The 25,202-nt window shown below is 42.2% G+C and overlaps 1 protein-coding gene and 1 long non-coding RNA gene across 5 annotated transcripts in view; both read left to right on the plus strand.

Annotated features, from left to right (window-relative positions):
* Positions 1-25,202, plus strand: part of LOC124282921 — a 130,637-nt gene that overhangs the window by 84,240 nt on the left and 21,195 nt on the right. For all 4 annotated transcript variants that reach the window (XM_046718969.1, XM_046718970.1, XM_046718972.1 and 1 more), the window contains one exon: positions 127-1,055. In XM_046718969.1, coding sequence (XP_046574925.1) covers positions 564-1,055 — 492 coding nt within the window. In that variant the 5' untranslated portion in view covers positions 127-563. The remainder of the gene's footprint in view (positions 1-126; positions 1,056-25,202) is intronic.
* LOC124282922 overlaps positions 24,598-25,202 on the plus strand; it is a 1,995-nt gene continuing 1,390 nt past the window's right edge. The window contains exon 1 of the long non-coding RNA XR_006900281.1: positions 24,598-24,698. This is a non-coding gene — a long non-coding RNA (uncharacterized LOC124282922). The remainder of the gene's footprint in view (positions 24,699-25,202) is intronic.

A 25,202-nucleotide genomic window follows, 5' to 3' on the forward strand; every position in this document is an offset into this window, starting at 1 on the left:
AATCGAACTGGGAGCAGTTCGATGACACTGATCCTTGTTGGCATAACGAGCTTCTAAAACCGGGTTATTAATCAACCTTCATTTTCCATTTCCACCGTGTTATATTTGTTTTGATTTTCGTTACAGCGACTGGCTACACAAACCACAGTGAAACCACATGGGTCCAAGTTCGTCGTCTCGGGGCGATTAGAAAGCAATAACACTAACTACCAAGTGTCTCCGAGGAAGGAGAGATGGATTGCACTGTCGATTAATTCTGTGGCATACATCAAGCAGATTCGTTTGTCCTAATCCACAAGATGTTTGCAATCAGAGGACGATGTGCTGGGACTTCGTAACGTCCACCCAGACTCAATTTGTGTGTGATATACCGGTGCCACCTCGATCGTACAAGCTCAACTCGGACCGAGAAACCTCTCCTAAATCCTATCCATGTCTCAACAAATCTTTGCTTAGGGGACGTATAAACACAGTGGAGAAGGCTAAGGACGTTTTTAAGTCGAAAGGATTTCAACTATTTCGTACAAACCACGAACTCCGAGAGTTCAAGGCATTAAAGACTGATGAATGGTTCGGACGATAGTGGAGCAGTTCCTCGAGCCAGCAATATGTGTGATTCCCCTGATTATGGTGCATTACCATCGTCGACGGCGATGCAGCAACTGTTGTTGACGGTGGTGATGGTGACGGGATTTGTGTGCACGAAGACGTTGTTTGATAACATACGACGACGGCAGGCCCGTGTCACCGTTGTCGTTATTGGAGCGGGGCCGATCGGGTTGACGGCAGTTCTCGTTGCAGCGAGAAGTCGACGAGTTGGAAAAATTATTTTATTCGAAGAGATGTTTAGGAAAGTTTTACTAAACAGGCAGCATCAAATTGCGTTTGATCACAAAAGTATCCCTTTCTTGAAAAAAATAGGAGTTGATTTTGACAATATCGAGGGTTGTTGGGAAGGCGATTGTTTTTATACACGTGTGGGGATTTTCCAAGAATACCTTCTGGATGTCATTCAAAGGATCAGAACTCCGAAAGAAATCCGACTGGGTACCAAGGTAAGTAAAAGAATTGCTGAAAATTTATAATTTCTGAATCATGTATTTTTCCTGTAATATATCATTTACGGACATGTTCCCATTTTGCCTACAAGAGTGCTACACAAAAGCCAGAACAACGATTAACATTCTAATCTATGTCACACCGTCTTAAATCGCGTGTTTACTTATCAATATGGACGAGTAAAGAAATAAAAAAATAAAATTATTATTTTTTGCACGTACACCTGGTGTGGTCGGATAATTGCCGGCCTTGCTGTCCAAGATCTCAGGACAGTACTCTGATCAGAGAGTCAATGGTTCTGAAATAACCAATAGGAAAGTGACTGGTTTCATGACTATGTAACGCTTTTAATACGCGTGTAATGTGGATGTGAGGACGATGGTGTGTGACTCGACCCATGATTACACAAAGGCATATATACTGTATATATGGCTAACGGTAAACTCGACACATTACTTACGTAACATCAATGTTATGTAACAACTGAAGGTAATTATGCTGAAGACGATAAACGGTTATGTATTCATGATCAAGCGCTAATGACTGACAATTATCAGCGATCCCTATTCACACGTCGTAATACCTGCAATCTTGACTGACATTATGATTAGATTATTTTTCCTTGATTACGTCATCACATGATCAATATTTTTATATACAAATGTTACTTTTATTGTATTCTGAATCATGTTGATGCATTTTGAGAAATTATTATCAATCTGATAATACGAGCTGCGAATCTGTTTTGTATTCGTGACCTTACAAACCGATATATATTTCTTAAATTTATTATTTGTTGTATTCTCAGTTGATGTGTTATGTATGACACAAGGAACGTCATCAGCTCTATCATGTGTATGCATGATGCTGCTTCATGTGACGTAACAATGATAAACAAACAAACAGCATAGCTGGACCATCCTTGCATCATGATGCTCTGGATGTACTCATCACTCCGCTTTTCTCGAAATGGTTTTAAATGGATTTATTCCCCACTGAGCAAATGAGTGACTTTAGTTTTACGCCGCTTTAGCAATATCACTGCGGGGGACACCAGAAATGGGCTTCACACATTGTAACCATGTGGGGAGTCGAACCCGGGTCTTCAACATGACGAGCGACGCTTTAACCACTAGGCTACCCCACCGCCTACTGTACAAATGACGATTGAGCGTATAACTATTGAGCTATACCGGCTCCCTTCCTCAAAGCAATCTTCAAGCGACGATTGTGGTTAAAGTTAGAATACAGAAGTAAATATCATCTCAGCGTGAAAAAGGTTTAAAGGAACATGGTTAATTCATAACTCTTTATTTTAAAGTTAAAAATTGATTTTCATACCTACAACGTAGAATTAATTTTCCATAACTAAAGCTCCTATGACATGACATGATGGTTTGATACAAATTAGAATGGTGTTCCTGGGAGAATAGCAATATTCCAGCAAGAAGATAGCATAGGACACCAGCAATTGGGTCAACACACTGTATCCATGTAGAGAATCGAACCCGGGTCTCCGACATGACGACGCTTTAACTACTAGGCTAGCCTTCGTTTTGTCAGCACTGCATCGCACCTCAAATAACGGATAATCCGAAACCTTTATCGAGATCTCGTGTATACATTTTACCCTTAAAGATCAGGGTTAGGATGAGCCTTCAGAAACCCATGCTTGTCGTAAGAGGCGACTAACGGGATCGGGTGGTCAGGCTCGCTGACACGTGTCATCGTATCCCAATTGCGTAGATCTATGCTCATGCTGTTGATCACTGGATTGTCTGGTCCAGACTCGATCATTTACAGACCGCTGCCATATAGCTGGAATATTGCTGAGTGCAGCGTTAAACAACAATCAAACAACCAAACTATATTATGTCTCTGGTCTATTCAATGAAATACCCACCCGACCCCAATTTCAATAGAGTAATTGCACTGACCCTATACATACTAACGGTATGGACTGACCTTTTGAAGAAATTATCAACATTCTGAATACGGCGTTCAGCAACAAACAAAGCGTATGCATTTTACTTAATGTACCGTTAAATCAATCCATGTTTTTAAGCACTGTTGCGTGCGCGGATTTATAACTGTCCCTATCTTTATTTCGCTTGACACAAACTACGGTCAAGTCAACATACAATCGATGGTACCAGGATCTCGAGTGTACGTTTTACCTAATTCACCGCTAAGCTATCCATAAAATGTTTCTGAGCTCTTTGGAAGCGAGGTGAAGTATTCGGTATTGGGCAATAAGGAGCATGGCTTTGCCAGAAGAGAGACCCACTGAGCGCTCGGCAAACACCGATAACACGTGATGCTCTTAAACTGCTCCATAATTCGAAAATAACGGTAGACATTTTCTTCCTGCTTGAAAGTATTGCCAGCGAGAATAGCAGGTCGATAGAAAAGATCGTGCCAAAGACGAAAGGGCTATTATTTAAGGTTATTATTTCGCGGATAATCTTTATAAATTTCTAAGGAGACCGATGTTTCTGTTTTGTACGATTGTATTCGGAGAATGGACAACGCTTTTAACAGGATTGTCATGGTTCCTGAAAGTGCTTTGTCGCTTGTAATTAAAGGGTCTTGGGAACTCCATAACAAAAGAACTCGTGTTGTTTAACTCAACTTTAACTAAACGTCTAAGTGTTTGTTTAATGTTGAAGTCTAAGCAAATGTTTTCTTGAAACCGTTATTTATGTTACAGCAGATCTGCGCGACACGAAATAGTGAGTGTGAGCGAGTTTAGTTTTTGGACCAGACAATCCAGTGATTAACAGGTATCGATTTACGTAATTGGGATACAATGACATGTGAAAGGGGATATTTACGTAAGTTACATAGTCGAAACCGGAGAATTGATTCAAGATATCCGTACATTCGAGCTACTGGGAATCGAGAGTTGGACTGGGCGTCTAAACATTTTGAAGTATTTCACGTTCATTAAAACCCTTTTTTCCGAATACAGCTGCGTGGAACAGAAATTGTTTTGCAAAATTAAAATTCTGTCATCTTCCAACCTTTGAGAGGATTCCGAGTTTGGTCTCCAGCAACCTGTGCTGGCCGTAAGAAGAAAACAAATGGATCTATGTGTTTTCATAACAGCAGAGGTAGCTGCTCTCGACATCAATCACCGGATTGTGTGATCTATTTTATAGGCCGTCGGCATACAACCCACAAACAGCCATCATCATCTCACTTGTTTCCCTGCAACAGTCGTGTTCCGTTCACTTTGCATCATTTTCCGGCAACAAACACTGCCTCATCCCAAAGGACTTACAACAAATCTTACACAAAGACCTCCCAAAATGGACCGAAGCTATAAATTCTCCCATTACCCCTTTGCCCTTTAACTCGAATCCATTTCATGATTCCTGTTTCCATAAATCCCTTGACCAGAACAAGACAGGGCATCTGAAACGTCTGGGAGAAGTTTCCCGATTCATTTTCTAATTAAACACTCCAAATATTAAATCAGCTTGCAGAATACTTATCCGATTTTCCCTGTCAAGGAATTGAAACCCGTTACCTGACGGCATCACTTTCGAGCTTTAACAGAATAGCGCCATACAGGTTTTATTAATATAGGACATATGTCCAGTTTCAAAGTAGTGTATAGATTCCAGTAATATTCCCAGACTGTCGTTCCTGTAGAAGATGCGCGTCTATTTGGATCTACTCTGAAACAGATCCTCAAGGTCTGGTTATCCCAGTCTGCGAGTGATAGTGTTCCTTGATAATATTGATTGATGATAACAAAATACGGACAGAAGTCTAAGACACAATTAGAACCAGGGCGCGGACGGCCGTGCTGAATAGATCCTGCATGCATTATGCATGGGAGTAAATTGTTTCAGGCATTGGCATGTTGGTATGGTGGGATTATATACCGTTATTTGATACTTTTGAGTGATTTTACAATGATTTGTGAGCGGACATTTTATTGCCTGCCATCAACTGGCAACGATTCGCCCACCTTTTCGCGAACACTTCGTATTACCTTGTATATTCACTATTTGAAAGGGGACGGTGAGGTAGCCTAGTGGTTAAAGTGTTCGCCGAAGAACCGGGTTCGATTCTCCACATGGGTACAATGTGTGAAGCCCATTTCTGGTGTCCCCCGCCGTGATATTGCTGGAATATTGCTAAAAGCGGCGTAAAACCTATTCACTCACTCACTATTTGAAAGTTGTTGTGCTGGGGTAGCCTATATAGTTGATTCACGCCGAAGACCCGGGTTCGAATCCCCACATGGGTACAATGAGCCCATTTCTGGTGTCCCCGCCGTGATGTTGCTGGAATATTTAAAAGCAGCGCATTTGAAAGTTGATATATATAGATGATTAAGATGTACGGTCATGTTATCGTCAAACAATGAGCTTTTTGGCAGAGATTTCTTATTTACGATTTTGTCGCTTTTATTTAGATCAGTGGTTACAGTGTTCTGCCTGTCGAACTCGAATTCATGAGGTATTGCAAGAAATACCTACTTTAATTTTCACCCTGTTAACTGGGTATTGACTAACGCGATATGGCCTTTCAGTAGTGTAGTTGTATTGTCTCCTTAGAATGGCGGGACTCCTTCTGGCCGCTTGTCTTGAACTGCGAGGAACTCTTTTTTCTTCTCTATGAAGAACCGGGTTAGAATTTGTCCGAGTTATATATATTCTCCAGGAACGTATGCTTGTCGTAAGTGGCCAGTTACGGAATCGAAAGAACTGGCTCGCTTACTTCGTGGTTGCGTTTCATGGAACCCTGATACCATAGATCGGTGCTCATGATATCAATCACAGGATTATCCAGCTCTCATCACATCTCTCTCACTTCAGACGATAGAGACGATTGCCGCATCGTTAAAACACACACACACACGCACGCACGCACGCACGCACGCACACACACACACACGTTATATATACTGTGATCATTATGATTACATGTTATATGCTTTTGTTGTGTTAATAGTAGAATACTTCTCTTTCACAGTTTCACAATGTCATTGTTGGTGTGGTGTTGCATATCTTTCATATCGCATACACACTGTGACAGATTCTACATCGTGTATAACTGCACTGTGTATACTATATAACATTAAACACGGGCTTCATCAAAGACCGCATATGTTATCGGGAACAATCTGTTGTCATGGAGGTCAGGTAAAGGAATTAGTTCACACGTGTGTGATGTTTCATTAGACCTTGCTGCACAGGTGTGTAATTGTATTGATTGTCTCTAGACAATCATACCAGCAGATGTCAGCCGGCAGGTGTCCCGGGACACGTCTGGTGGTGGTTGTTTTAATTGGCTTGTTTTGATTTGTAATATTGAAGTCGATTTGCATTTAATACAGCAAAGCTTCAAGACAATGGTGTGGAATTGGCCCTGGTTTCCGCTGTGCATAGTTTCGCTTGTATGCGGGCGAGGAACCTATGACTCTGATGGGGCGGTGGGGGTGGCTTAGTAGCTCGCGTTTGCTCGTCACGCCGAAGGCTCGTGTTCGATTCCGAACATGGGCATAACGAGTGAAGCCCATTTCTGGTGTCCCCTGCTGTGATATTGCTGAAAGCGGCTTAAAACCACATGCACTCACCCAATCTGACCCTGGGATCGAATCCCTTCTCGCCCAACTGAAATTGCAATAATATCCTGATAAGTAATCGTGCTAGTGCTGGCTCATTGGTCTTAGACCAGCCTCCTTTCGGGTTCTCTCAGTCATGGCGGTGGGGTAACGTAGTGGTTGAAACGTTCGCTTGTCACTCATTCACGCTCACAGTAAGCCGACAGGCTGTGACTTTTAGTTTCAAAACGCCGGTAAGCAACGTGACTCACTTTATTATAGGATATTTACATAGCGCACATATCCACGCAACTAATACATGCTCACGGCACTGGAGAGTTCCCTTGATCAACAGATGTCTTTTTTTCTGGCATTCTTTTTTAACTAACTCAACTCCCTGGGGAGTATTCAACTCATGCAGACTGTTAAGCGCAGCGAGTTATCACACAGCCTCCTCCTCACAAGGTACCCATTTGCAGCTGGGTGAACTGGGACACACAGTCACAGTACTTTGTTCAGTGATGCTGCACGTTACTCTACCTGCAACTAGGTGTCTGCACGTGTTCGTGTGTCCACTATCCGGTCACCTACCGTCGGATGAGTGGGTTCCTTTAAGTGCACAGGGTTGTGTACTGCACTCTAGAGGTTGTGACAACACTCAAAGAGCCTGCAAGTAATGTTAGCTCCAAGGTTTTTACACCCAGGTGTTTACAAGTTGGGATCGATCCAGGCACCTTTCACTTTCTAGTACTTCACAGCACAAACTGACTGGATAAAATATCGTCTAACGTTGCATTGAACAGATAATATTTTACTGCCTGCTTTGCATTAGAAAGTCATTAAGTCGAACACTGTTGACCATATCGTTACAAAGGTGTAACGTAATGTCCCCTGCAGTATCACTGACACAGTGGAGCACTCCGCTTGTCTCGAACAAAGGATGAAACATTTCAATATGTTTTCGATAACTCTGAGAACTTTTAGATAAAAAAAACACAACATGGTCAGAATAAAACGTCATAAGAATATTCTTGGCGAAATCGTCTATCTTGAGGCAAGGGTGTCTCGTGTGCGTTGTCCTGTTACATCAACTATAGTTAACAACACGACTACAACAACGACATCAGAGACTGTCCAACAACGACATCAGAGACTGTCCAGGAACAGTTGCAGTTAGCAACATGAATTCCATATGTGCGTCATCCTCCTGAAGGAATCAATATCATTTCACTCCAAGATGGCATGTTGTAATGGAACCTCTCAGACCCGAGGAATGTTTCTCACGGTCTTGAGCGTTCATTCCAGCAGGTTCATTATAGGGTGTAATATGTCATAATGGTTAGTCCATGGTTATTATATTATTGCGCTGTGTATCCTTTACATAGATATCATCACCATGGCAAACAGAGCTCTTTGATGCTACCATCTTCGTTTGTTTGGTTTTTGTTAACTCCGCACTCAGCAATATTCCAGCTATATAATCTGAAAATAATCGAGTCTAGACCAGACAATACAGTGATCAACAGGTGGACATCGATTTACGCAATTGGGATGCGATGACATGTGTCAACCAAGCCTGACCACCCGATCCCGTTAGTCGCCTCTTTCGACAAGCATGGGTTACTGAAGACCAATTCTAACCCGGGCCTTCACGAGTGCTACCATATCCAGAATCGGTGTTCATCTGAAGTGAGTACAATTTTACGCCGCTGTTAGCAATATTCCAGCAATATTACCGCCCGGGACCAAAAATGCCCTCCTCACATTGTACCCCTGTGGGGAATCGAACCCAGCTCTTTACCGTGACGAGCTTACGCTTTGCCAACTTGGCTATCCTTCTCCTCTGTTTATCTAGAGCAATTAGTGACAAGGATGCAACATCGGTGGATGGTGATGCTGGGTTGGGATAGGTCATCCTTTTATGGACGATTGTTTGGTCAGGCTCGGTGACTTGGTTGTTTGTAGGGGCGATGAGGTGACCAATGTGTGAAGACCATTTGATGTGTCCCCCGCCGTGATACTGCTGGAATATTGCTAAAAGCGACGTAAAACTAAATTCACTCACTCACTGGTTGATTGTATGTTATCATCCCCCGCGATTAATGAATCTGTTCATAATATCAACCACTGGTTCAGGTAGGTTGATTACAGACTGGAGTCATGTGTCTTGAATAAAGCCTATCACTTGAACTGTTGTTAATTATAGGTACACTGTCGTGTTAGAAATCAAATCCGGCAAATTAATCCGACCGTCAACAATGACATTAAACAATATCCCGGGACACCCGCTGTTCGACACAGGCTGGTATAAATGACCACCTTTGTCCAGGAACAGTCGATACAATCAGACATCATTGTAGCAAGTTCTAATGAAACATCACGGAAATGTGAACTCACCGTGACCTGCCTCTGTACCAACAGGTTGATTAGCCGTAGTCATATGCCGATATGACACAGCCATGTAATACTAATAGAAACTTCATATTCTCCGGACAGTTCTTGGTGGGTTCGACTGGACTGCGTGTAGAGGGAGCAAGGGACCTGAGCTGATGATGAGCCTTACCAGCCTGACTGTGCCAGGATCACCCGAACCCTCTCTGCTGCATTTTCATCTTAATCTGTAAAACATAATAATAATAATAATATTTACAGACACAGTATCTTCAGAGAGATGATAGCGTTGCTTGGTCCTTTTATTACCATCGTGGGGCGGCGGGGTAGCCTAATAGTTAAAGCGTTCGCTGAAGATCCGAGTTCAGTTCCCAAAATGGGTACAATGTGTAAAGCCCATTTCTGGTGTCCCCACCGTGATATTGCGGGAATATTGCTAAAAGCGGTGTAAAAATATAACTCACTCACTCACTAATACCTGTTCAATACGAGCAATGTGACTTGGAAACAAAGTTCCACCATCAAACGTCCTTTCATTGTTGATCCAGATGAATTAAAGACGGATCGGAATCCATGGGCAACGGGTCAGTGCCACATGGCAGCTCAAGCTCTTCTCGCTATTCTGCACGAAGCCATGCAAATATAATTCGGTTCCATGTAAAACGGTTGTAAATACCCTCTCAGAACAAGTCGCTGTATATACGTCATGGTGTATTTACTTTGCTCTGAAAACCAACATGGGTCTGTTTCACTTGACCCCGTTCTGTCTGTCACATGATCTCGTGGCCGCGTTTCCTTTTGACCATGGTGACATTTAAGAATGAAAGGGAATAGTAATTATCGTTCCTACGTTTGATCGATCACTCATGGAATGCGACCATGACAGGGTTATATGTCTATCAATAAAACATCACTACGCGATAAATCGCGAAAATCGATGAAGAATCAGTGGTTTATTTCGCGATAAAACTTTGTTTTATATTGACGTCATTATTTGAGATTTCAACATACGTTCGCAAATTCATGACGTCGTAAATCTGAACACGCTATTTTTCAGAGAGTGAGTAGTTTCCGTAGGATGTTACTAAGCAACGCCGATTTTGGCAATGGTCAAACGATCGCATCGAAAAGTAGGATAGATGTGGCAATATGCAATGGTAGAATAATTACACATAATGACACTGTCATTTATGTTGGTGCCTATTGAATATTCAGAAGGTACCAAACGTGACCCTCCTGTACACGGACATGTCCGACTTTGCCGGGATCGGACTGTGCATGGGAGACATCATTATTTAAATACGGGTAATATGTTTAAAGCTTGTAAAGTTTATTTTCATCCTTAAAAAGACATAAAAACGTTCATATTTCATATAAGAAATGCTGCATCCGACACGTCGTACAATAGAAACACTGGAGAGTAAAAATTGGGGGGCTGCATCCCTTATTCTCTGTTAGTCGCCCCATTGTCGCTGAAGACTAGGCGAAACGGCCCTCTGCAGCATGAGAAAGTCCTTATCCTTGTGATACAGTGCTGTATGCGTATGATTTACTGAATTGTAGGTACATGTATTCTGAAATAGATTTCATCAGGTTTGATCAGCTGTTGCTGTTACTGACAACATCTTATACATGTTTCGGGTTATCCGTAATTTAAGGTGCGATGTAGTGCTAACAAAACGAGGGGTAGCCCTGTTTTGAAAGAGTTCGGTGGTCATGTCGGAGACCCGGGTTCGATAAAGTGTGTCAAGTGAGCGAACCACCCATCCCGATAGTCACCTCTTACAAGCATGGGTTGTTGTTGAAGACCAATTTAACCCGGATCTTCACGGGTTCAGGGTTACGCAGAACTTTACCCGTCATCATAGATTTTACCAAAGTGTAAACTGTTGGATCCTGCATCACTTCGGGGTTTGACTGATACAGATGGAACCCCTCTCGGAGTGGCATTACACCCAAATACCTCCTGCAAATACCAAATACCTCCTGCTATCTGCGCGTGGCATTCTATGGCACTGACAAATAACACCAAATCCTGTGTAAAGGTATTTATATTGTTAAGTGAGATTTAATAACAGCGCGGAGACGACTGTCTGCTTTCCTTTCCAACCCATTTCTTTCTCCAAAACCTTCTGAAAATCGATTTTAGACGAAACATGTGACATCGCTGGGTCATACAAGATATAACTGTGATTTGGATGGCACTGAATTAGGAGGAATCAAATTCGAACATAAGTACATGTATTTTTAATGGCAGTGCTTACATTTTTAGTTTAATTTACCTGCGTGGAAATATGGAGAGAGAGAGCGTCTACTTGGAGAGGGGAAGGTTGGTGGTTTGAGCCCCAGTGGTGTCATAGCAAAAGACGTCTAAATGTGGTACTTGTTGTTTCCCAGCCTGTCGCCCAGAAACGACTGATCGGGGTCAGTCTCTTTATTTGTTTGTTGTTTAACGCCGTTCACTTATCGAAGCTGTATCTTTTCAGTTAAGATCTAAATACCCCTATATATGTAAATGGGTCCGCCCGGAAAGCGGAAGGTCGCGGGTTCGATCCCAAAAGACGTTAAAATATGGTTCTTGTTGGTCGCTGCCTGGCGCTCGGCATTAATGGGTACAACAAGGACTGGTCGGCTCGGAGTCAGTATAATGTGTCTTAGTAGGGTATTCATGCTTCACTGCGGCATGGTATCTCAGTGGGCTAGCACTATAAAACCAGCTTCAGTCTGGGCTAGTACAAGCAGCCGCACCTACACATACACACGCACGCACGTCGTCATATGAGCGAAATATTCTCAAGCACGACGTTAAACCCAATTTCACCTCACCTCACATATGTAAATGGACACACGCCGATGTTGAAGCTATGCCGAGTTTCCTCCCTTAGCTGCGAATCGCGGTTTTCGTAGTCAGAGGTTCGAATCCCGATTTAGCCCCGATTATGATGCTTTGTCTGACAGCACCATACCCCTGTCCGTATATTTCGAAAAGACTGTAATCACTGTATCAGTTTCGACTGTATCTCCACATCGATAGATGAACAATCATTACCTGAAGTAATCCTCACTCACCAAATCATTTTGTAAACGACGTGCGCACTTACATGGAGATAGTAGGTTAGCATAGTGATTAAGTGGTAGGTCGACACGCCGAAGGCCTAGGTTCTAAAGGGGCGGTTGGGTAGCCTAGTGGTTAAAGCGTTCGCTCGTCAGGCCGAAGACCCCGGTTCGATTCCCGAGATGGAATGTCACCCGCCGTGATACTGCTGAAATATTGCTAAAAGCGGCGTAAAACCACTCACTCACTCCCACTCACTCACGCACTGAACCCACCCACTCACTCACTCATCTATATATCACCCACCCACCCACTCACTCACTCACTCACTCACTCTAAGTTTGTGTTCTTCCTCCATTGACCCATTTCTCAGTACAGAATACGACAACGTATCTCAAATCCTTTTCATGTTTTCGTGCCCGGTACTCATTCTGACAAATCAAATTATCTGTCTGACTAGTTCCGAAAAGCCAAGGTTATTAGCCAATATTAGCTACGTGTCTTTGGTGTTTCGTCTACTGGTTCCGCGGACGTGGAGGCTTCTGTCTGAAGAAGGCCATATTTAGACTGAGTCATAAGTCACTCGGGAATAACGAAATACTTCAGTGGTTGTTGAAATTACGTTTCATATATCCGTCAGTGTAATAGGTTGAGTCAGCGTGTCTTGTCATGTGTACCTGCAGTCGCTATACGACGAGACATCGCCGGTGCGACATCACATAAGTGGTAGTATTACATGTGGTTTATGCCTTAGGGACTGTGCTGTCGTCAACTCAATCCCTACATCAGACACATAAAACATTCGTTAAATTTTAACTTGCCCTGCCCTTCTCTAACACGATGTTTCCTGCTATGCCCTGATCTGACCTGCCCTGCCCTGATCTGACCTGCACTGACCTGACTTGATCTTATTCTCCACTGTCCAGGCTGTCAGTGTCCTATACTGTTCTGACCTGTCTTGTCCTATCCAGCCCATCCCCTGCCCGTAGCCCAACCTAACCCAGCCCAGCCCAGCCCTGCCCCTGCCCAGCTGCCTGCCCAGCCCTGCCCTGCCCTGCCCTGCCCTGATCATCCAGACATGCCCTGCCCTGCCCTGCCCTTTCCAGACATGTTCTGCCCTGCCCAGATCCAGACCTGATCATCCAGACATGTTCTGCTCTTTCCTGGCCTGGCCTGCTCTTTCCAGACATGTTCTGTCCTGCCCTGTCCTGTTCTGCTCTTTCCAGACATGTTCTGGCCTGCTCTTTCCAGACATGTTCTGTCCTGCCTTGCCCTGTCCTGCTCTCTATAGACATGTTCTGGCCTGCCCTGCCCTGTCCTGCTCTCCCCAGACATGTTCTGGCCTGCCCTGCTCTTTCCAGACATGTTCTGCCCTGCCCTGCCCTGCCCTGCTCTTTCCAGACATGTACTGGCCTGCCCTGCCCTGTCCTGCTCTCTCTAGACATGTTCTGGCCTGCTCTTTCCAGACGTGTTCTGTCCTGCCCTGTCCTGTTCTGCCCTGCATCAGATAGCAAGACCCAATCCAGACATGGTTGTTACATCACAGAGGAGGTGATGAAGTAGTTGACGTACATGACAGATTCCACCAGAGAGTATCAATGCCCCTTTCATCACCTAAGTCGTCCATCTGTCAGTGCTAACTACACGATGTTAAATCCCATCCCTCTGTCAGACGACAATTGCCGAGGACAAGTACCTCTGATGAGATCTTTTCTTGAAAAAATATGACGCAGTCTCGAAGGATAAATTTCGTAGCCATGCCAACGACGTCGCGTTGAGGAGCTCGCCATCTTCGAAAGGTTTAACAGAGTAACGAGAGGTGTTTATTGTGTTAATGCAAGACTACAGTGGTCTTTGCACTGAGTAGTGAATGGCGTAAATAATGATCTTTGACGAAAGGAAGAGAAAAAAAAGGAATCGGATACCTTTGAGGGCTGAAATCTATGACGTGCCATTTTCCAGAGAAAGCAAAATGACCCTGTTGCTGAAAGTCCTGTATTTGACTTTTACACGCGCAACGCTTGGTGTAGCCTAGTGGTTAAAGCCTTCGCCCGTCAGATCCAGGGCCCCGTTCCACAAAGCGGTCGTAGCGTTAAGATGATCGTATCTCCCATACTTTAACATAGACTTACGACAGTCGTAGCGCTAAGATGATCGTAACTCCCATACTTTAACATAGACTTACGACAGTCGTAGCGTTAAGATGATCGTATCTCCCATACTTTAACATAGACTTACGACTGTCGTAGCGCTAAGATGATCGTAACTCCCATACTTTAACATAGACTTACGACTGTCGTAGCGCTAAGATGATCGTAACTCCCATACTTTAACATAGACTTACGACTGTCGTAGCGCTACGATCGCTTTGAGGAACGGGGCCCAGGTTCCTCACATGGGTACAATGTGTGAAGCCCATTTCTGGTGTTCCCCGCCGTGATATTGCTGGAATATTGCTGAAAGCGGCGTAAAACATACTCGTTCACATACGTAATGCTCAGTAACGTAAAATCTATATGATTCCTGTCAACAACGCTTCGAGCTATTTGGGCAACCTATTATTTTGAGAAGCTCTGTTTATATATTAGCAGCGATGATGTCATGGATGTTTTAATCCAGTAGGCTTGAGGTTGCAAACATGTTTCGCTCTGCTAAAAGCACGCTGACCTCAGATTTGCATTTCGTGATAAACAATAAACAATTAAATTTTCATAAAACGTTTTGCAAATGCTAACCTGAAAGTGGGGGAAAGGACGTGTTTTTGTGAGATCCAAAAATGTTCATTACAATCGGAAACACTAAAACTAGCAATGGAATTCTTGAAAGCACCTACGTAAGATAAGGCGCATATTGTGGCGGAACTAGCGAGTGAGTGAGTGAGTTTAGTTCTTACGCTGCTTTTAGCAATATTCCAGGCGGAGGACACCGGAAATGGGCTTCACACATTGTACCACTTTGGGGAATCGAACCCGGATCTTCGGCGTGACGAGCTAACGCTTTAACCACTAGGCTACCCCAGGTCAGTTGATACAATTTACTCTTTTGGAGCGGACAAACCAATATCAAAACCCAAGCGAACCAGGTTTTCAAACCAACGATCATAATGTTTAGGCTGGAGACTCAGAAGGTGTTCTCCGACCGGAATATACAAAAGACCCCCTAAGGCTAATCAGATTTCAACTAAGCTGCTCGTAACGTTGCTCTGTGCTTGTTCTTTATCCCCAGTTCAAAGATGTAATGATCAAACAAGAGTTTGATCCGCCAATAGCCTTAACCAGTCCAGCAGGGTTCTTCTGGGCTAAGTCATCAAATTGTATTTACGTGTCTAACGGACTAACTCAGACGGAAATCACCGTGCCTTTTCCTTGATTGACTTCCACCTAAATGTGATTGGCTATTTTCGATTCAATCATCGTCAACGCTTGGGATCCGATTAAACTGTTTCCACCAAACCGATCGACTCTTACAGTATTTAAACAACCGGTCAATTCGTTTTAGATCAATGCTTGTCAGGGATAGTTTTCCCACGTTCTCATTCGGCCTATATAATGCCCGGTTTACGATGCGATCTTTCAACCACGAAACGTATACCAAAGCAATATGAAAAGTAGCATTCACTTACTCGAATTCCTTTAACTCGAATCCTTTTTAATATATCGGTAAGGACTGTGATGATGTCTTGGGTCCCGGTCCACAAGATCTTATAAATATGCAAATACTGTTGTGTCGAACATCCATGTCTCGAAGTTACGGTTGACTCGAAGTGAAAGCTTGGTCTCTGCTTATTCCCTGTTACGTCACCCATTTGTGATTGTGTCGAACATCGGATAACTCGAAGTATTTTCGTAGGTCCTTCAACGTCGACAAAACGGTGTTTGTTCGTCTGAAACATTGCTGTAATCGTTACTCTCTCGTAAGATAGAATCATCCGGGTGGGATAATATTCAGCCCTCTGCTTGTCTCGAGTTACATGATGGGATAACTCGAGACAGTTTGAAGTGTCCAGTATTAGACTGTATTTTCCTATATATAAACAGGGTTACGCTAACATCACCTTCAACTTTAAGACGTCTCACTGATCGACCAAATTTCTGATCGAATTAAAAGAAACGTGGGTTACGTCCCTTCGATGACGTTAAAGTGAGTGAGTTTAGTTTTACGCCGCTTTTAGCAATATTCAGTAATATCACAGCGTGGGACATCAGAAATTGGCTTCACACACTGTACCCATGTGGGGAGTCGAACCCGGGAATGACGTTTAAGCCAGAACAGTTGTCTATTTAATATTTATACTGTAACCATACTCACTTATTTCTTCTATCTGCCGACGTGAAATAGTCAAAATAAAGTTGAACTGATTACGTAATAGCAAGTGTCTTATATACGGTAGCAAATGTCAAAGAAATATTTTTTCTCCATCTGACCGCACGTTTTCACCATATTTGACGACAACATGGCATCGACATGATATCTCTGTTAATACAATGACAGGTATCCTAGTTCCTACATTACGAGTCAAACCTTAACAGACAGATATGTCAGGAATTACCACTTACCTTCATCACAGATCCATCAATACAGCAACATGGCGTCGCGTGATTGGCACAGCGCCCGCGTTGATTGCCATGCTTCTACAGTAGCTCATTGGTAGTTACAATGCTTTTAAGTAAATTTATCTAATCTACAATTACAATGTGACGTTGTGCTACAAATCTACTCTCAGCCATTTTCGCCAGTGACATTATGCCAGAGGATGGTTGATGCCATTACAGTAATGTAAAATCGTGATTGTGTTTTTATGTCCTTGGTCCAAGGTCTACCGAGGTCAGTGAAATTTAAGGCAACGGCCTGTGAATCGGAAACACTGGCGTTTATCTTGTTCGATTTCATTTTCAGTAGTTATCTCGGCAGAATAATTACTCTATTTCCTTCTCTGTAAATGACATAATTGTCTCTAAACACTGTTAGATTTTAATAGTTTGGTTTGATAGCTACTCTGGCTGCGATAAAAGCTGGAAACGAGACAAAACCAGATTGAGTTTCCATGTCAACCGACGTAATCTATGGTAACAACTATTGTTCAAGTTTTATTTTGTTGGAGACTCGACGGAGACTCATTCGGTCTATTACTGGAGTAAGTTGTCCATATGTAGGGCCACGTTGTCCGTCACCATGCCCAAACCATGTATTATGATGGTTCCTCATAAATCGGTGTTCATATTTCAGATGTAGCCTTTTATCAAGAATGATCTATCATTTCTCACACATAAAACGCTATTCAGGGTCCAGGGCCCGTATTCTCGAAACGTTCCTAGCACTAAGAATTCTTAACTTTGATCGTAGCCAATGTGTTCAGAATGGGCTTAAGAAGTTCGTAGGGCTACGAATGTTTCGAGAATAGCTAGCTAGATCCACAAAGCGTTCTTATCTCTACGACATTCGTAAACCCATGATGAACTGTATAGTTACGACAAGTCGTAAAGTTACGAACACTTTGTGGATGGGGACCCAGATCAGTAACATTTAAACAGTATTCATAACGGCAACAGCTGCTGATATGACTCGGGGTTTATGTTTTTGTTACTTAATATACAGTTATATTTTCCCTGCATAAATATTTCTTAATTACAAAACCAATAAGCTCTTTTTCCGAATAATTCAATAGAGAAACGATGGGATTTGCATGCGTCAAGTCAACTCAGCGACATTCTGGCCTGGTTCCCCTGAGCGATCATAACTCATTATTCTATGTCACCTCGCAAAAGCCTACTTCTCAAGTCCGATATAAATCGATAATACATTTTGACAGAACCTAAGCGGTCTTTTCGGCTTATTTTCGTCATTTATACGTTCCCCGTGGCAAGAAAGTCCGCCTTAAACTGCATTCATGACTTTATGAATGGAAATGTGTTGTTTGCCGGAAGCCATTGAACGGATAAACTTCCGCTGCAGCAATTCGCCCTTCAGAGTGATAAACGGACTCTGCCCGAGACGCGCCCAGTCTGAGTTTACCCTGTGAAACCTATATCTTATGCTTCCTCATGCACAATCCATCAATAAAATAGTTTATGTCCAGGGAAACATCATAGCTGCAGTTAATATAAAGATGCCTCAGACGTTACTGCACTAATTACCTCCCTTTAGGAAAACGTCCCGGAAGTTTGTGTTTTACATTTTATTGATCGAGCTAATTCGTGTTAAAGTCACTGCACCCTTTGAATAGTAATTGTTTTAGTGAGGTCAATGTGGTGTGTATTGGCCCATGTAGGTATAAATCTGTCCAAAAGGTGGCCTAGAAGTTCCATACGTATCCCCGTGCTAAGCGACGTGACCCCACAGGCCCTCGTGTCTTTGAGAGGATTAGAGATTTTATAAAAATAACAAAAAATTTAGATGCCCCCCCCAACTCGAAATGTTTCCCAATACAATAAATCATGATTTATTATACTGGGGAGCATTTCGAGTCGGGGGCCATCTCAATTTTATGAATTTCTTTAAATCTTTAATCCAGGGGCCTGTACGTAACCCCTACTGCTGCCCTCCCTCCCTCCTTCAGTAAATCCCTCACTCACACCGCTCCATTCCTCTCTGCTCCGTCGACTTATGTTCAGTGTTCGCACCGTGGGTCTTTTACCCCGCGAACGTCTGGGTCACTCTTAGGTAAACTACGGTATCAATCGCGAATTCTCTGTGCAAGTTGTTGCGGAATGACGCGCACACTAGAGCAAGAATTTCATCATGTTCAGTAAGACCCAGAGTCCCGCAGGATATGTTAGCATACGTAGGAAATAGCCTTTAAAAAACCGCTTTGGTATAAAGTATAACCCTGATATTCTGGACACATCGTCCATATTCACAGTGTCCAGATAAGATGTCATTGCTACAGATGAATGTCTCAGTATGTGAGTGTCTGTCTGGTCTTGGTTCCCGTGAAAGCGTGTCCATGCGTACGTGCGCGTGTCTACGTATTATGCGTAACGGTTCTCAGCAGTTGTCAGAAACATTGGTTATTGCGGGTTAACAGGGTCCAGATTAACGAAGTTTCATTCTAACTGAAAAGTTCCGTCTCCGGGTCACCTATAGGAAGGATAGTGGAAGCCGGATGAAAAGGGTCGGTAAAATCATGACATTACGAGCATGACTAATATTGACTTTGTTTCCTGTGAATGCATTTCCCTTTTAACCCTGTGCTATCTGGAGATGGAACTGGTCGACATAATCAGAACTGTCGCCGGCTTCTGATTCATAAATACTACATTCGGTATCTGATTGCGGACATTCATCAGAAATATTGATCACAAATGTAAAAGTTGTTTTTCGATAATGAAGTAGTTACCAGTATTGAAAATATGATCTGTTGCTGAGTTGGCTTGCTTCATAATGTCACGCCTTCACATAAACTGGGTTCCGTCTAAAAGTGCCAAAACAATAGTAATGCATCACACTTAGATTAATGCATGGCTTTTGAGGTGATAAAGCAATTATCTGGCGGCACCGCAGGGTAAAAGTATGTTGTTTTGGAATTATGTGGCTGATTTATTCTTTGAACAGATGTCATCAATGTTTTTTTGTCAGTGTTTCACTTGCATTTCGCTAAATTCCAATTCCATTTGATTTTTCTATTGATCGCTTGCATTTCGTTAAATTCCAGTTCCATTTGAGTGTTAATGTTTACTTTTGTTCCCAAGCTGTGGATTGCATTTTTTAACAGTTGACTTAAAGTCATTTCAATTAACATCGCTCGTTGCGGTATGTCACGGGAACGTATGTATTGCTGGTAAAATAGGATGGATGCATTGTCACTGAGGGAGTGAGTTTTAGGCCGCTTTGGGCAATATTTCCAGGAACACCAAGGTTGGGGAACACCAGCAATTAGATTTACATATTGTGCCATTGTTGGGAATCGAACCTGGGACTTTGGTGTGATGAGCGCACGCTTCAACCACTGAAGGACCTCTGCCGTCTTCTTGGTCACCTGACCAGACAAACGTTTCTTTGTTCCTGTTTATGGCAATCTTAGAACTTAAGTCGAACTTAGGTAACTAAAGTGTTTATTTGCCAGATATTTACCCGTGCTCTAATCCCCATGAAACTGTCTGGAATATTGCTAAGAGCAAAAAATCTTTTCAATTTATATGTTACCGTTAAATCAAGTGGCACCAAAAAGCTTTGAAACGTTGACATTGTATTTTGCTGGAAACGATAACTTTGTTTATCTTTGAGTATCCCCGTGAGAGCAATTATTCTGGTGGAATGGAAATGATATATTGATAATAATAATCCGTTTTCCATTTGTATATTATCTTTAAATGTATTTCAGGAAAGCTTGGAACCGTTCAAACGTTCCAAACATTTCATCCCAGTTTTTCATTGAGCATTGAGGTTAGAACACGATGACACGAATGCTCTCACAGCATGACCTCCTCCTGTTCTTTTGATGCCCGACTGTTTTGATGAAAGTTTTGTTGCTGAGCGTGGCTTGTGATGAGAGAATCTAGCTTTAACATCTGGGATGAGTTATAACCTAATTCAAAGGAACAGAGGTTGGGTTAAGGTTTTCACCCTCAAAGAAATTGTTGATGGCTTCGATTCACGTTCTTTAAGTTCACCATTCTTCGCTGGTTATGTAATTGGATATAAGTAACTAAAAAGGTTTCGTCGTATTCAGGAGACTTGTTTGTTTAGGTTGCTCTGAGGTATTTAAATTGAGTAAACACGTGGTTTTTGAAATGTGGTCTTTGTGTATTGGATGTTATAACAATTAGGAGACGTTTCAGTGCGTGAACAGACAAGATGTACTAAACAGTTTTGAATGTGTGTGTATTTCTTCAGAAGTGAGTGTGATTGTATGTTTTAAAGCCGTTTTAATAGAAAATGTGCATTGCGTCGTGTCGGTTTGATGTGTAAGGAACACTTGAAGTGATGAAAGTCTTAAAGTGAGCGAGTTTATTTTTACGCCGCACTCAGCAATATTCCAGCAATGTGGAAGACCTGTTCCGTTCATCGACCAAAACAGATTCGAAATGCGCTACGGTCGTCCTGGCGCTAAGATCGCTTTGGGAAGGGACAGTAGGGTAGCCTAGTGGTTAAGGCGGTCGCTCGTGACGCTGGAGACCCGGGTTCGATTCCCCACATGAGTACAATGTGTGAAGCCCATTTCTGGTGTCCCTAACCGTGATATTGCTGGAATATTGCAAACAGCGGCGAAAACCCCAACTGACTCACTCGCACTTTGTGAAACGGGACTTGACCAGTAACTTAAACGCTCCACCTGTACATGTTCACGGTCCATGTGGAGGATACACTTTCAGCAGAATTTTTTCGGTTATTTCATCGAATTTATGTCACAATATATTTTATGCAAGAGCGACTAATATCGACCCGATATGTGTCCCTTTGATAATGCCAGACCTCTCGGGACAAACCTTGTAATTACTATAATGTCGTTGGCTAGAAAAACCTCACATATAATTTGTTTTGTCCCACCTCATCAGCCATTAGGTTCTATTCCATTTACGGAAGGAGGCTTTTGTCAACGTTTTACTTGCAAATAGTCCATGGAAAATAACTGCATTAGTTAATTGCTTCTGCAAAATGTATACACAAAATACAACGGAATCCGAAAAGAGAATTTGTATAATCTTCCGGATTAGAAACTTTCCGGATCAGCCAAACAAAACATACATAGCATTTTACCAAGGAATTGAAGATTGCTTGATTGAATGTGTCAAGATAACAATAGAAAAACATGTCTAATTTGATTAAATACCTCAAAATTAACTGTCGGACATCAAAGAGCAAATTAACTGTATCCACTCGCAGTTTCAGGTAAACTGCGTGTGAATATATCGATATGTCGCTAGCCCTTACATCAATGCAATATCAATGCTTGTCTACAACTTACACCCATGTATTTCAAGTCTAAACCTGGATGTCGGAACAGTATAAGATGTTTTCAGAAACAGCAACAGCTGATCAAACCTGGTGAAATCTATTTCAGACTACACGTACGCATACAGCACTGTATCACAAATATATCACAAAAATAAGCGCTTTCTCATGCTGCAGAGGGCCGTTTCGCCTCGTTTTCAGCGAAAATCGGTCATGTTGAGGCGTACTTCCGGGTGGTCCCTTTGTCAGTGGTTGTATCAACATGCTGTAGTACGTCTTTGTCTTACCCGTGAAGATCCGAGTTTGAATTGATCTTCAGTAAGCCATGCTGTCGTAAGAGACGACAAACATGATCAGGTGGTCAGGCTCGTTGTCATCGTATCCCAATTGCATAGATCGCTGCTCATGATGTTGATCACTGGATTGTCTGGTCCAGACTGGATTATTTACAGACCGCCGCCATATAGCTGGGATGTCGCTGAGTGCGGCGTAAAACAACAAACAAACAGAACGTCCTCGTCAGGTACAGATGGGATTGTCCTTCTCGGGATACTGAACGTAACTTTGTTAGCTATGAACCGTAAATAATAAATCATGTTCAGGCCAAATCTTTTTCTTTAATTAAAAATCACATCATATAATAGCTATTTCTACAACCTGTCAACCCTACAATGGCGGATGTCATATTGATTTCTAAGAAATATCTTGTTTGAGGCCATGTAGCGCATTACATGCAACAGGTTGCATGGAAATAAGCATATATTAGGATTGTTTCTACATTATTTCGTTTTGATTCAAATACCTCACAAATTTTAACCGATCTTAAACGTGTCCATAATACAATTAATGTTATCTTAGACTTGAGTACCGTTGATACCTACAGTGGCTGATTTAAAAAAATGACTTGGCTGGATCCAAGCACTGCATTGCATGCAACAGGTTGCGATGAAATTAATCCATCCTGAATTGTGATTTCATGTGACTAATGCATCTCATTTGCTATTTTAAACAAGACATACTATTACAAATTTGATTTATTTTGAACTAGACTAATTATTATCTGAAAAGTTTTTTCCCATACCTTTAATGATATCATGTGTGTCAATGTTAAAAGATAGCTGACCACGAATAGCTGCAAAACTGGTAATGCGGCATAAAGCATTCATTATTCACTCACTCACTCCGACACATTTTTACCTGTTTTTATTTTCTTGTTCCAACAGAGTACCATTTTAAAGAGTTCCTATCGACATGATAGCAAGGATATACACCTGTCGCGTTTGTTTGGGCTTTTTATATTTGAGGTAATCTCCCTGTAGATAGGACACCTCTATTTGATATATTTGATACCTCGAGCTAAAGACCCCGGTTCTAAATTGAAATGTGAGATATCAAACTTAGAGTTGAACAACGCTCGGTTCCAAAATTCAATTTCGGGAGTTAAATCTCAGATAACAGAAATCTACATTGAAAAACAGTTTTGCTGCATATGCATCTACCATATATACTATCGGGGGACTATTGTCCTAATTAACGAGGTTTGTTAGACTGGACAATTATTAATAGTAACATATTAACGTGTAAATAATGCATGACATTTTATTAGGCAAGGCAAATAAATAAAATGCATCCAAACAAATTATAACAGCTACTGGAAATTATTAAACTGTAGTCATAAAGAAGGGTCTCCGCCTTGAGTCCAGAAGTCGATGTCGACCCTGAGCAATATTGATCGATAAGTCAAATAATTGTCAATTTCTGTATTGTGAGGTCCAAATCCGCTCTTTGCATGTGTAAACAAACGACGTTTGGGAAGAACCGCCGAATCTGATATTCGATCACGAAACAAACGTATCGCGAATCCCGACCTTGTTTGGGTTTTTTTCTTACATTTGACCAGACATAATCGCAAATAATGAGGTGAAGATTTTCCCTGGTGAGTCTTCTCTACTGAAATCTTCCATTATTTCCGTGTTTCATGCGTGAACGAGCGATCCAATCACTTGATTCACCTTGGTCTGCTTCTTCACACGCTAGATTTCCCCCTCGCGTGTGTGAGGCAATATATAACTTTGCCCATGTTCTTCTTGTTTACGTCTTGTCAAGATGCGGAAGGCGGGATGATGGCGAGAGGTGTATGTATGTGTGCGTGTGTGCGTGCCTGCGTGCGTGCAATGTTTGAGTTAAACATAAACACACAGACTCTTCAAAAATTAATTTATTGGGCAGAAGTGGTCGAACTTTCCTTAAACATATACTCTGCAAAAAAAAAGAAACGCATAGTAGAAACAAATTTGGTCGAACTTTCCTTAAATATATACTCTGCAAAAACGAAACGCATGAGTAGAAACAAAATTGGAAATAATTACGTTTTGATGATATTCATAGAAATTACAACAAAATATGAAGTTTTTATGTCTGCATGCATCGCGAGTGATTGGTTCGGGTATAATACGGCCGAGAAATACCGTAAAAGTGGGGGAAACGCACAAACGCAACCACGTGAGTGTGTGGCGGCCAAACACACCAACATGGAATGAACGTGCAACATGAATTGCTTGGCTATGAAACGATTGGTTTTCATTTGTCTGTCATCACAACTGTACAAATGAAATTGAAAATAAGCCACGACTGTCGGAAGTTGGTTTACTTTAGACAGGCGACTCTGCTCCGGCCATAGCCAGGTTTTTTTCACGTGTCGCCAAGCACCATTACAAGAATATGGAACCGTTAATGTTCAAGGTTAGCCTCTTACAACATGGCCAATTCTAACCCGCATAATAGTCATCTGGTGAGAAGATGTAAACAGTAAGCAAGAAACAAAACGTCGAGATGTTTATCTTTATCAGTATAATAAGTAGCCAAAAACTGAAGTAAAGGACTTCATCGAACCTTTTATGTACGTGTTCTTATCCGATCAATTACACTGAGTGTATTGATTTAAAGACACTACGATTAACTCTCTTTACTTTCCCGTCAACCAGACTCACCTTGTTTCCCAGTCTCCGTACCATATTTGACACTGTACCCGTGAAGGTCCGGGTTAGAATGAGCCTTCAGTAACCCATTCTTGTCGTAAGAGGCGGCTAACGGGATCGGGTGGTCAGGCTCGCTGGTTTGGTTGACACATGTCATCGGTTCCCAATTGCGCAGATCGATGCTCATGCTGTTGATCACTGGCTTGTGTGGTCCAGACTCGATTATTTTCGGCGTAAAACGAAACTCACTCACTATTTTACACTGTAA

Source organism: Haliotis rubra, unplaced genomic scaffold (assembly GCF_003918875.1).
Source record: "Haliotis rubra isolate DU_JTF1 unplaced genomic scaffold, ASM391887v1 Scf307, whole genome shotgun sequence".
Lineage (NCBI taxonomy): Eukaryota > Metazoa > Mollusca > Gastropoda > Lepetellida > Haliotidae > Haliotis > Haliotis rubra.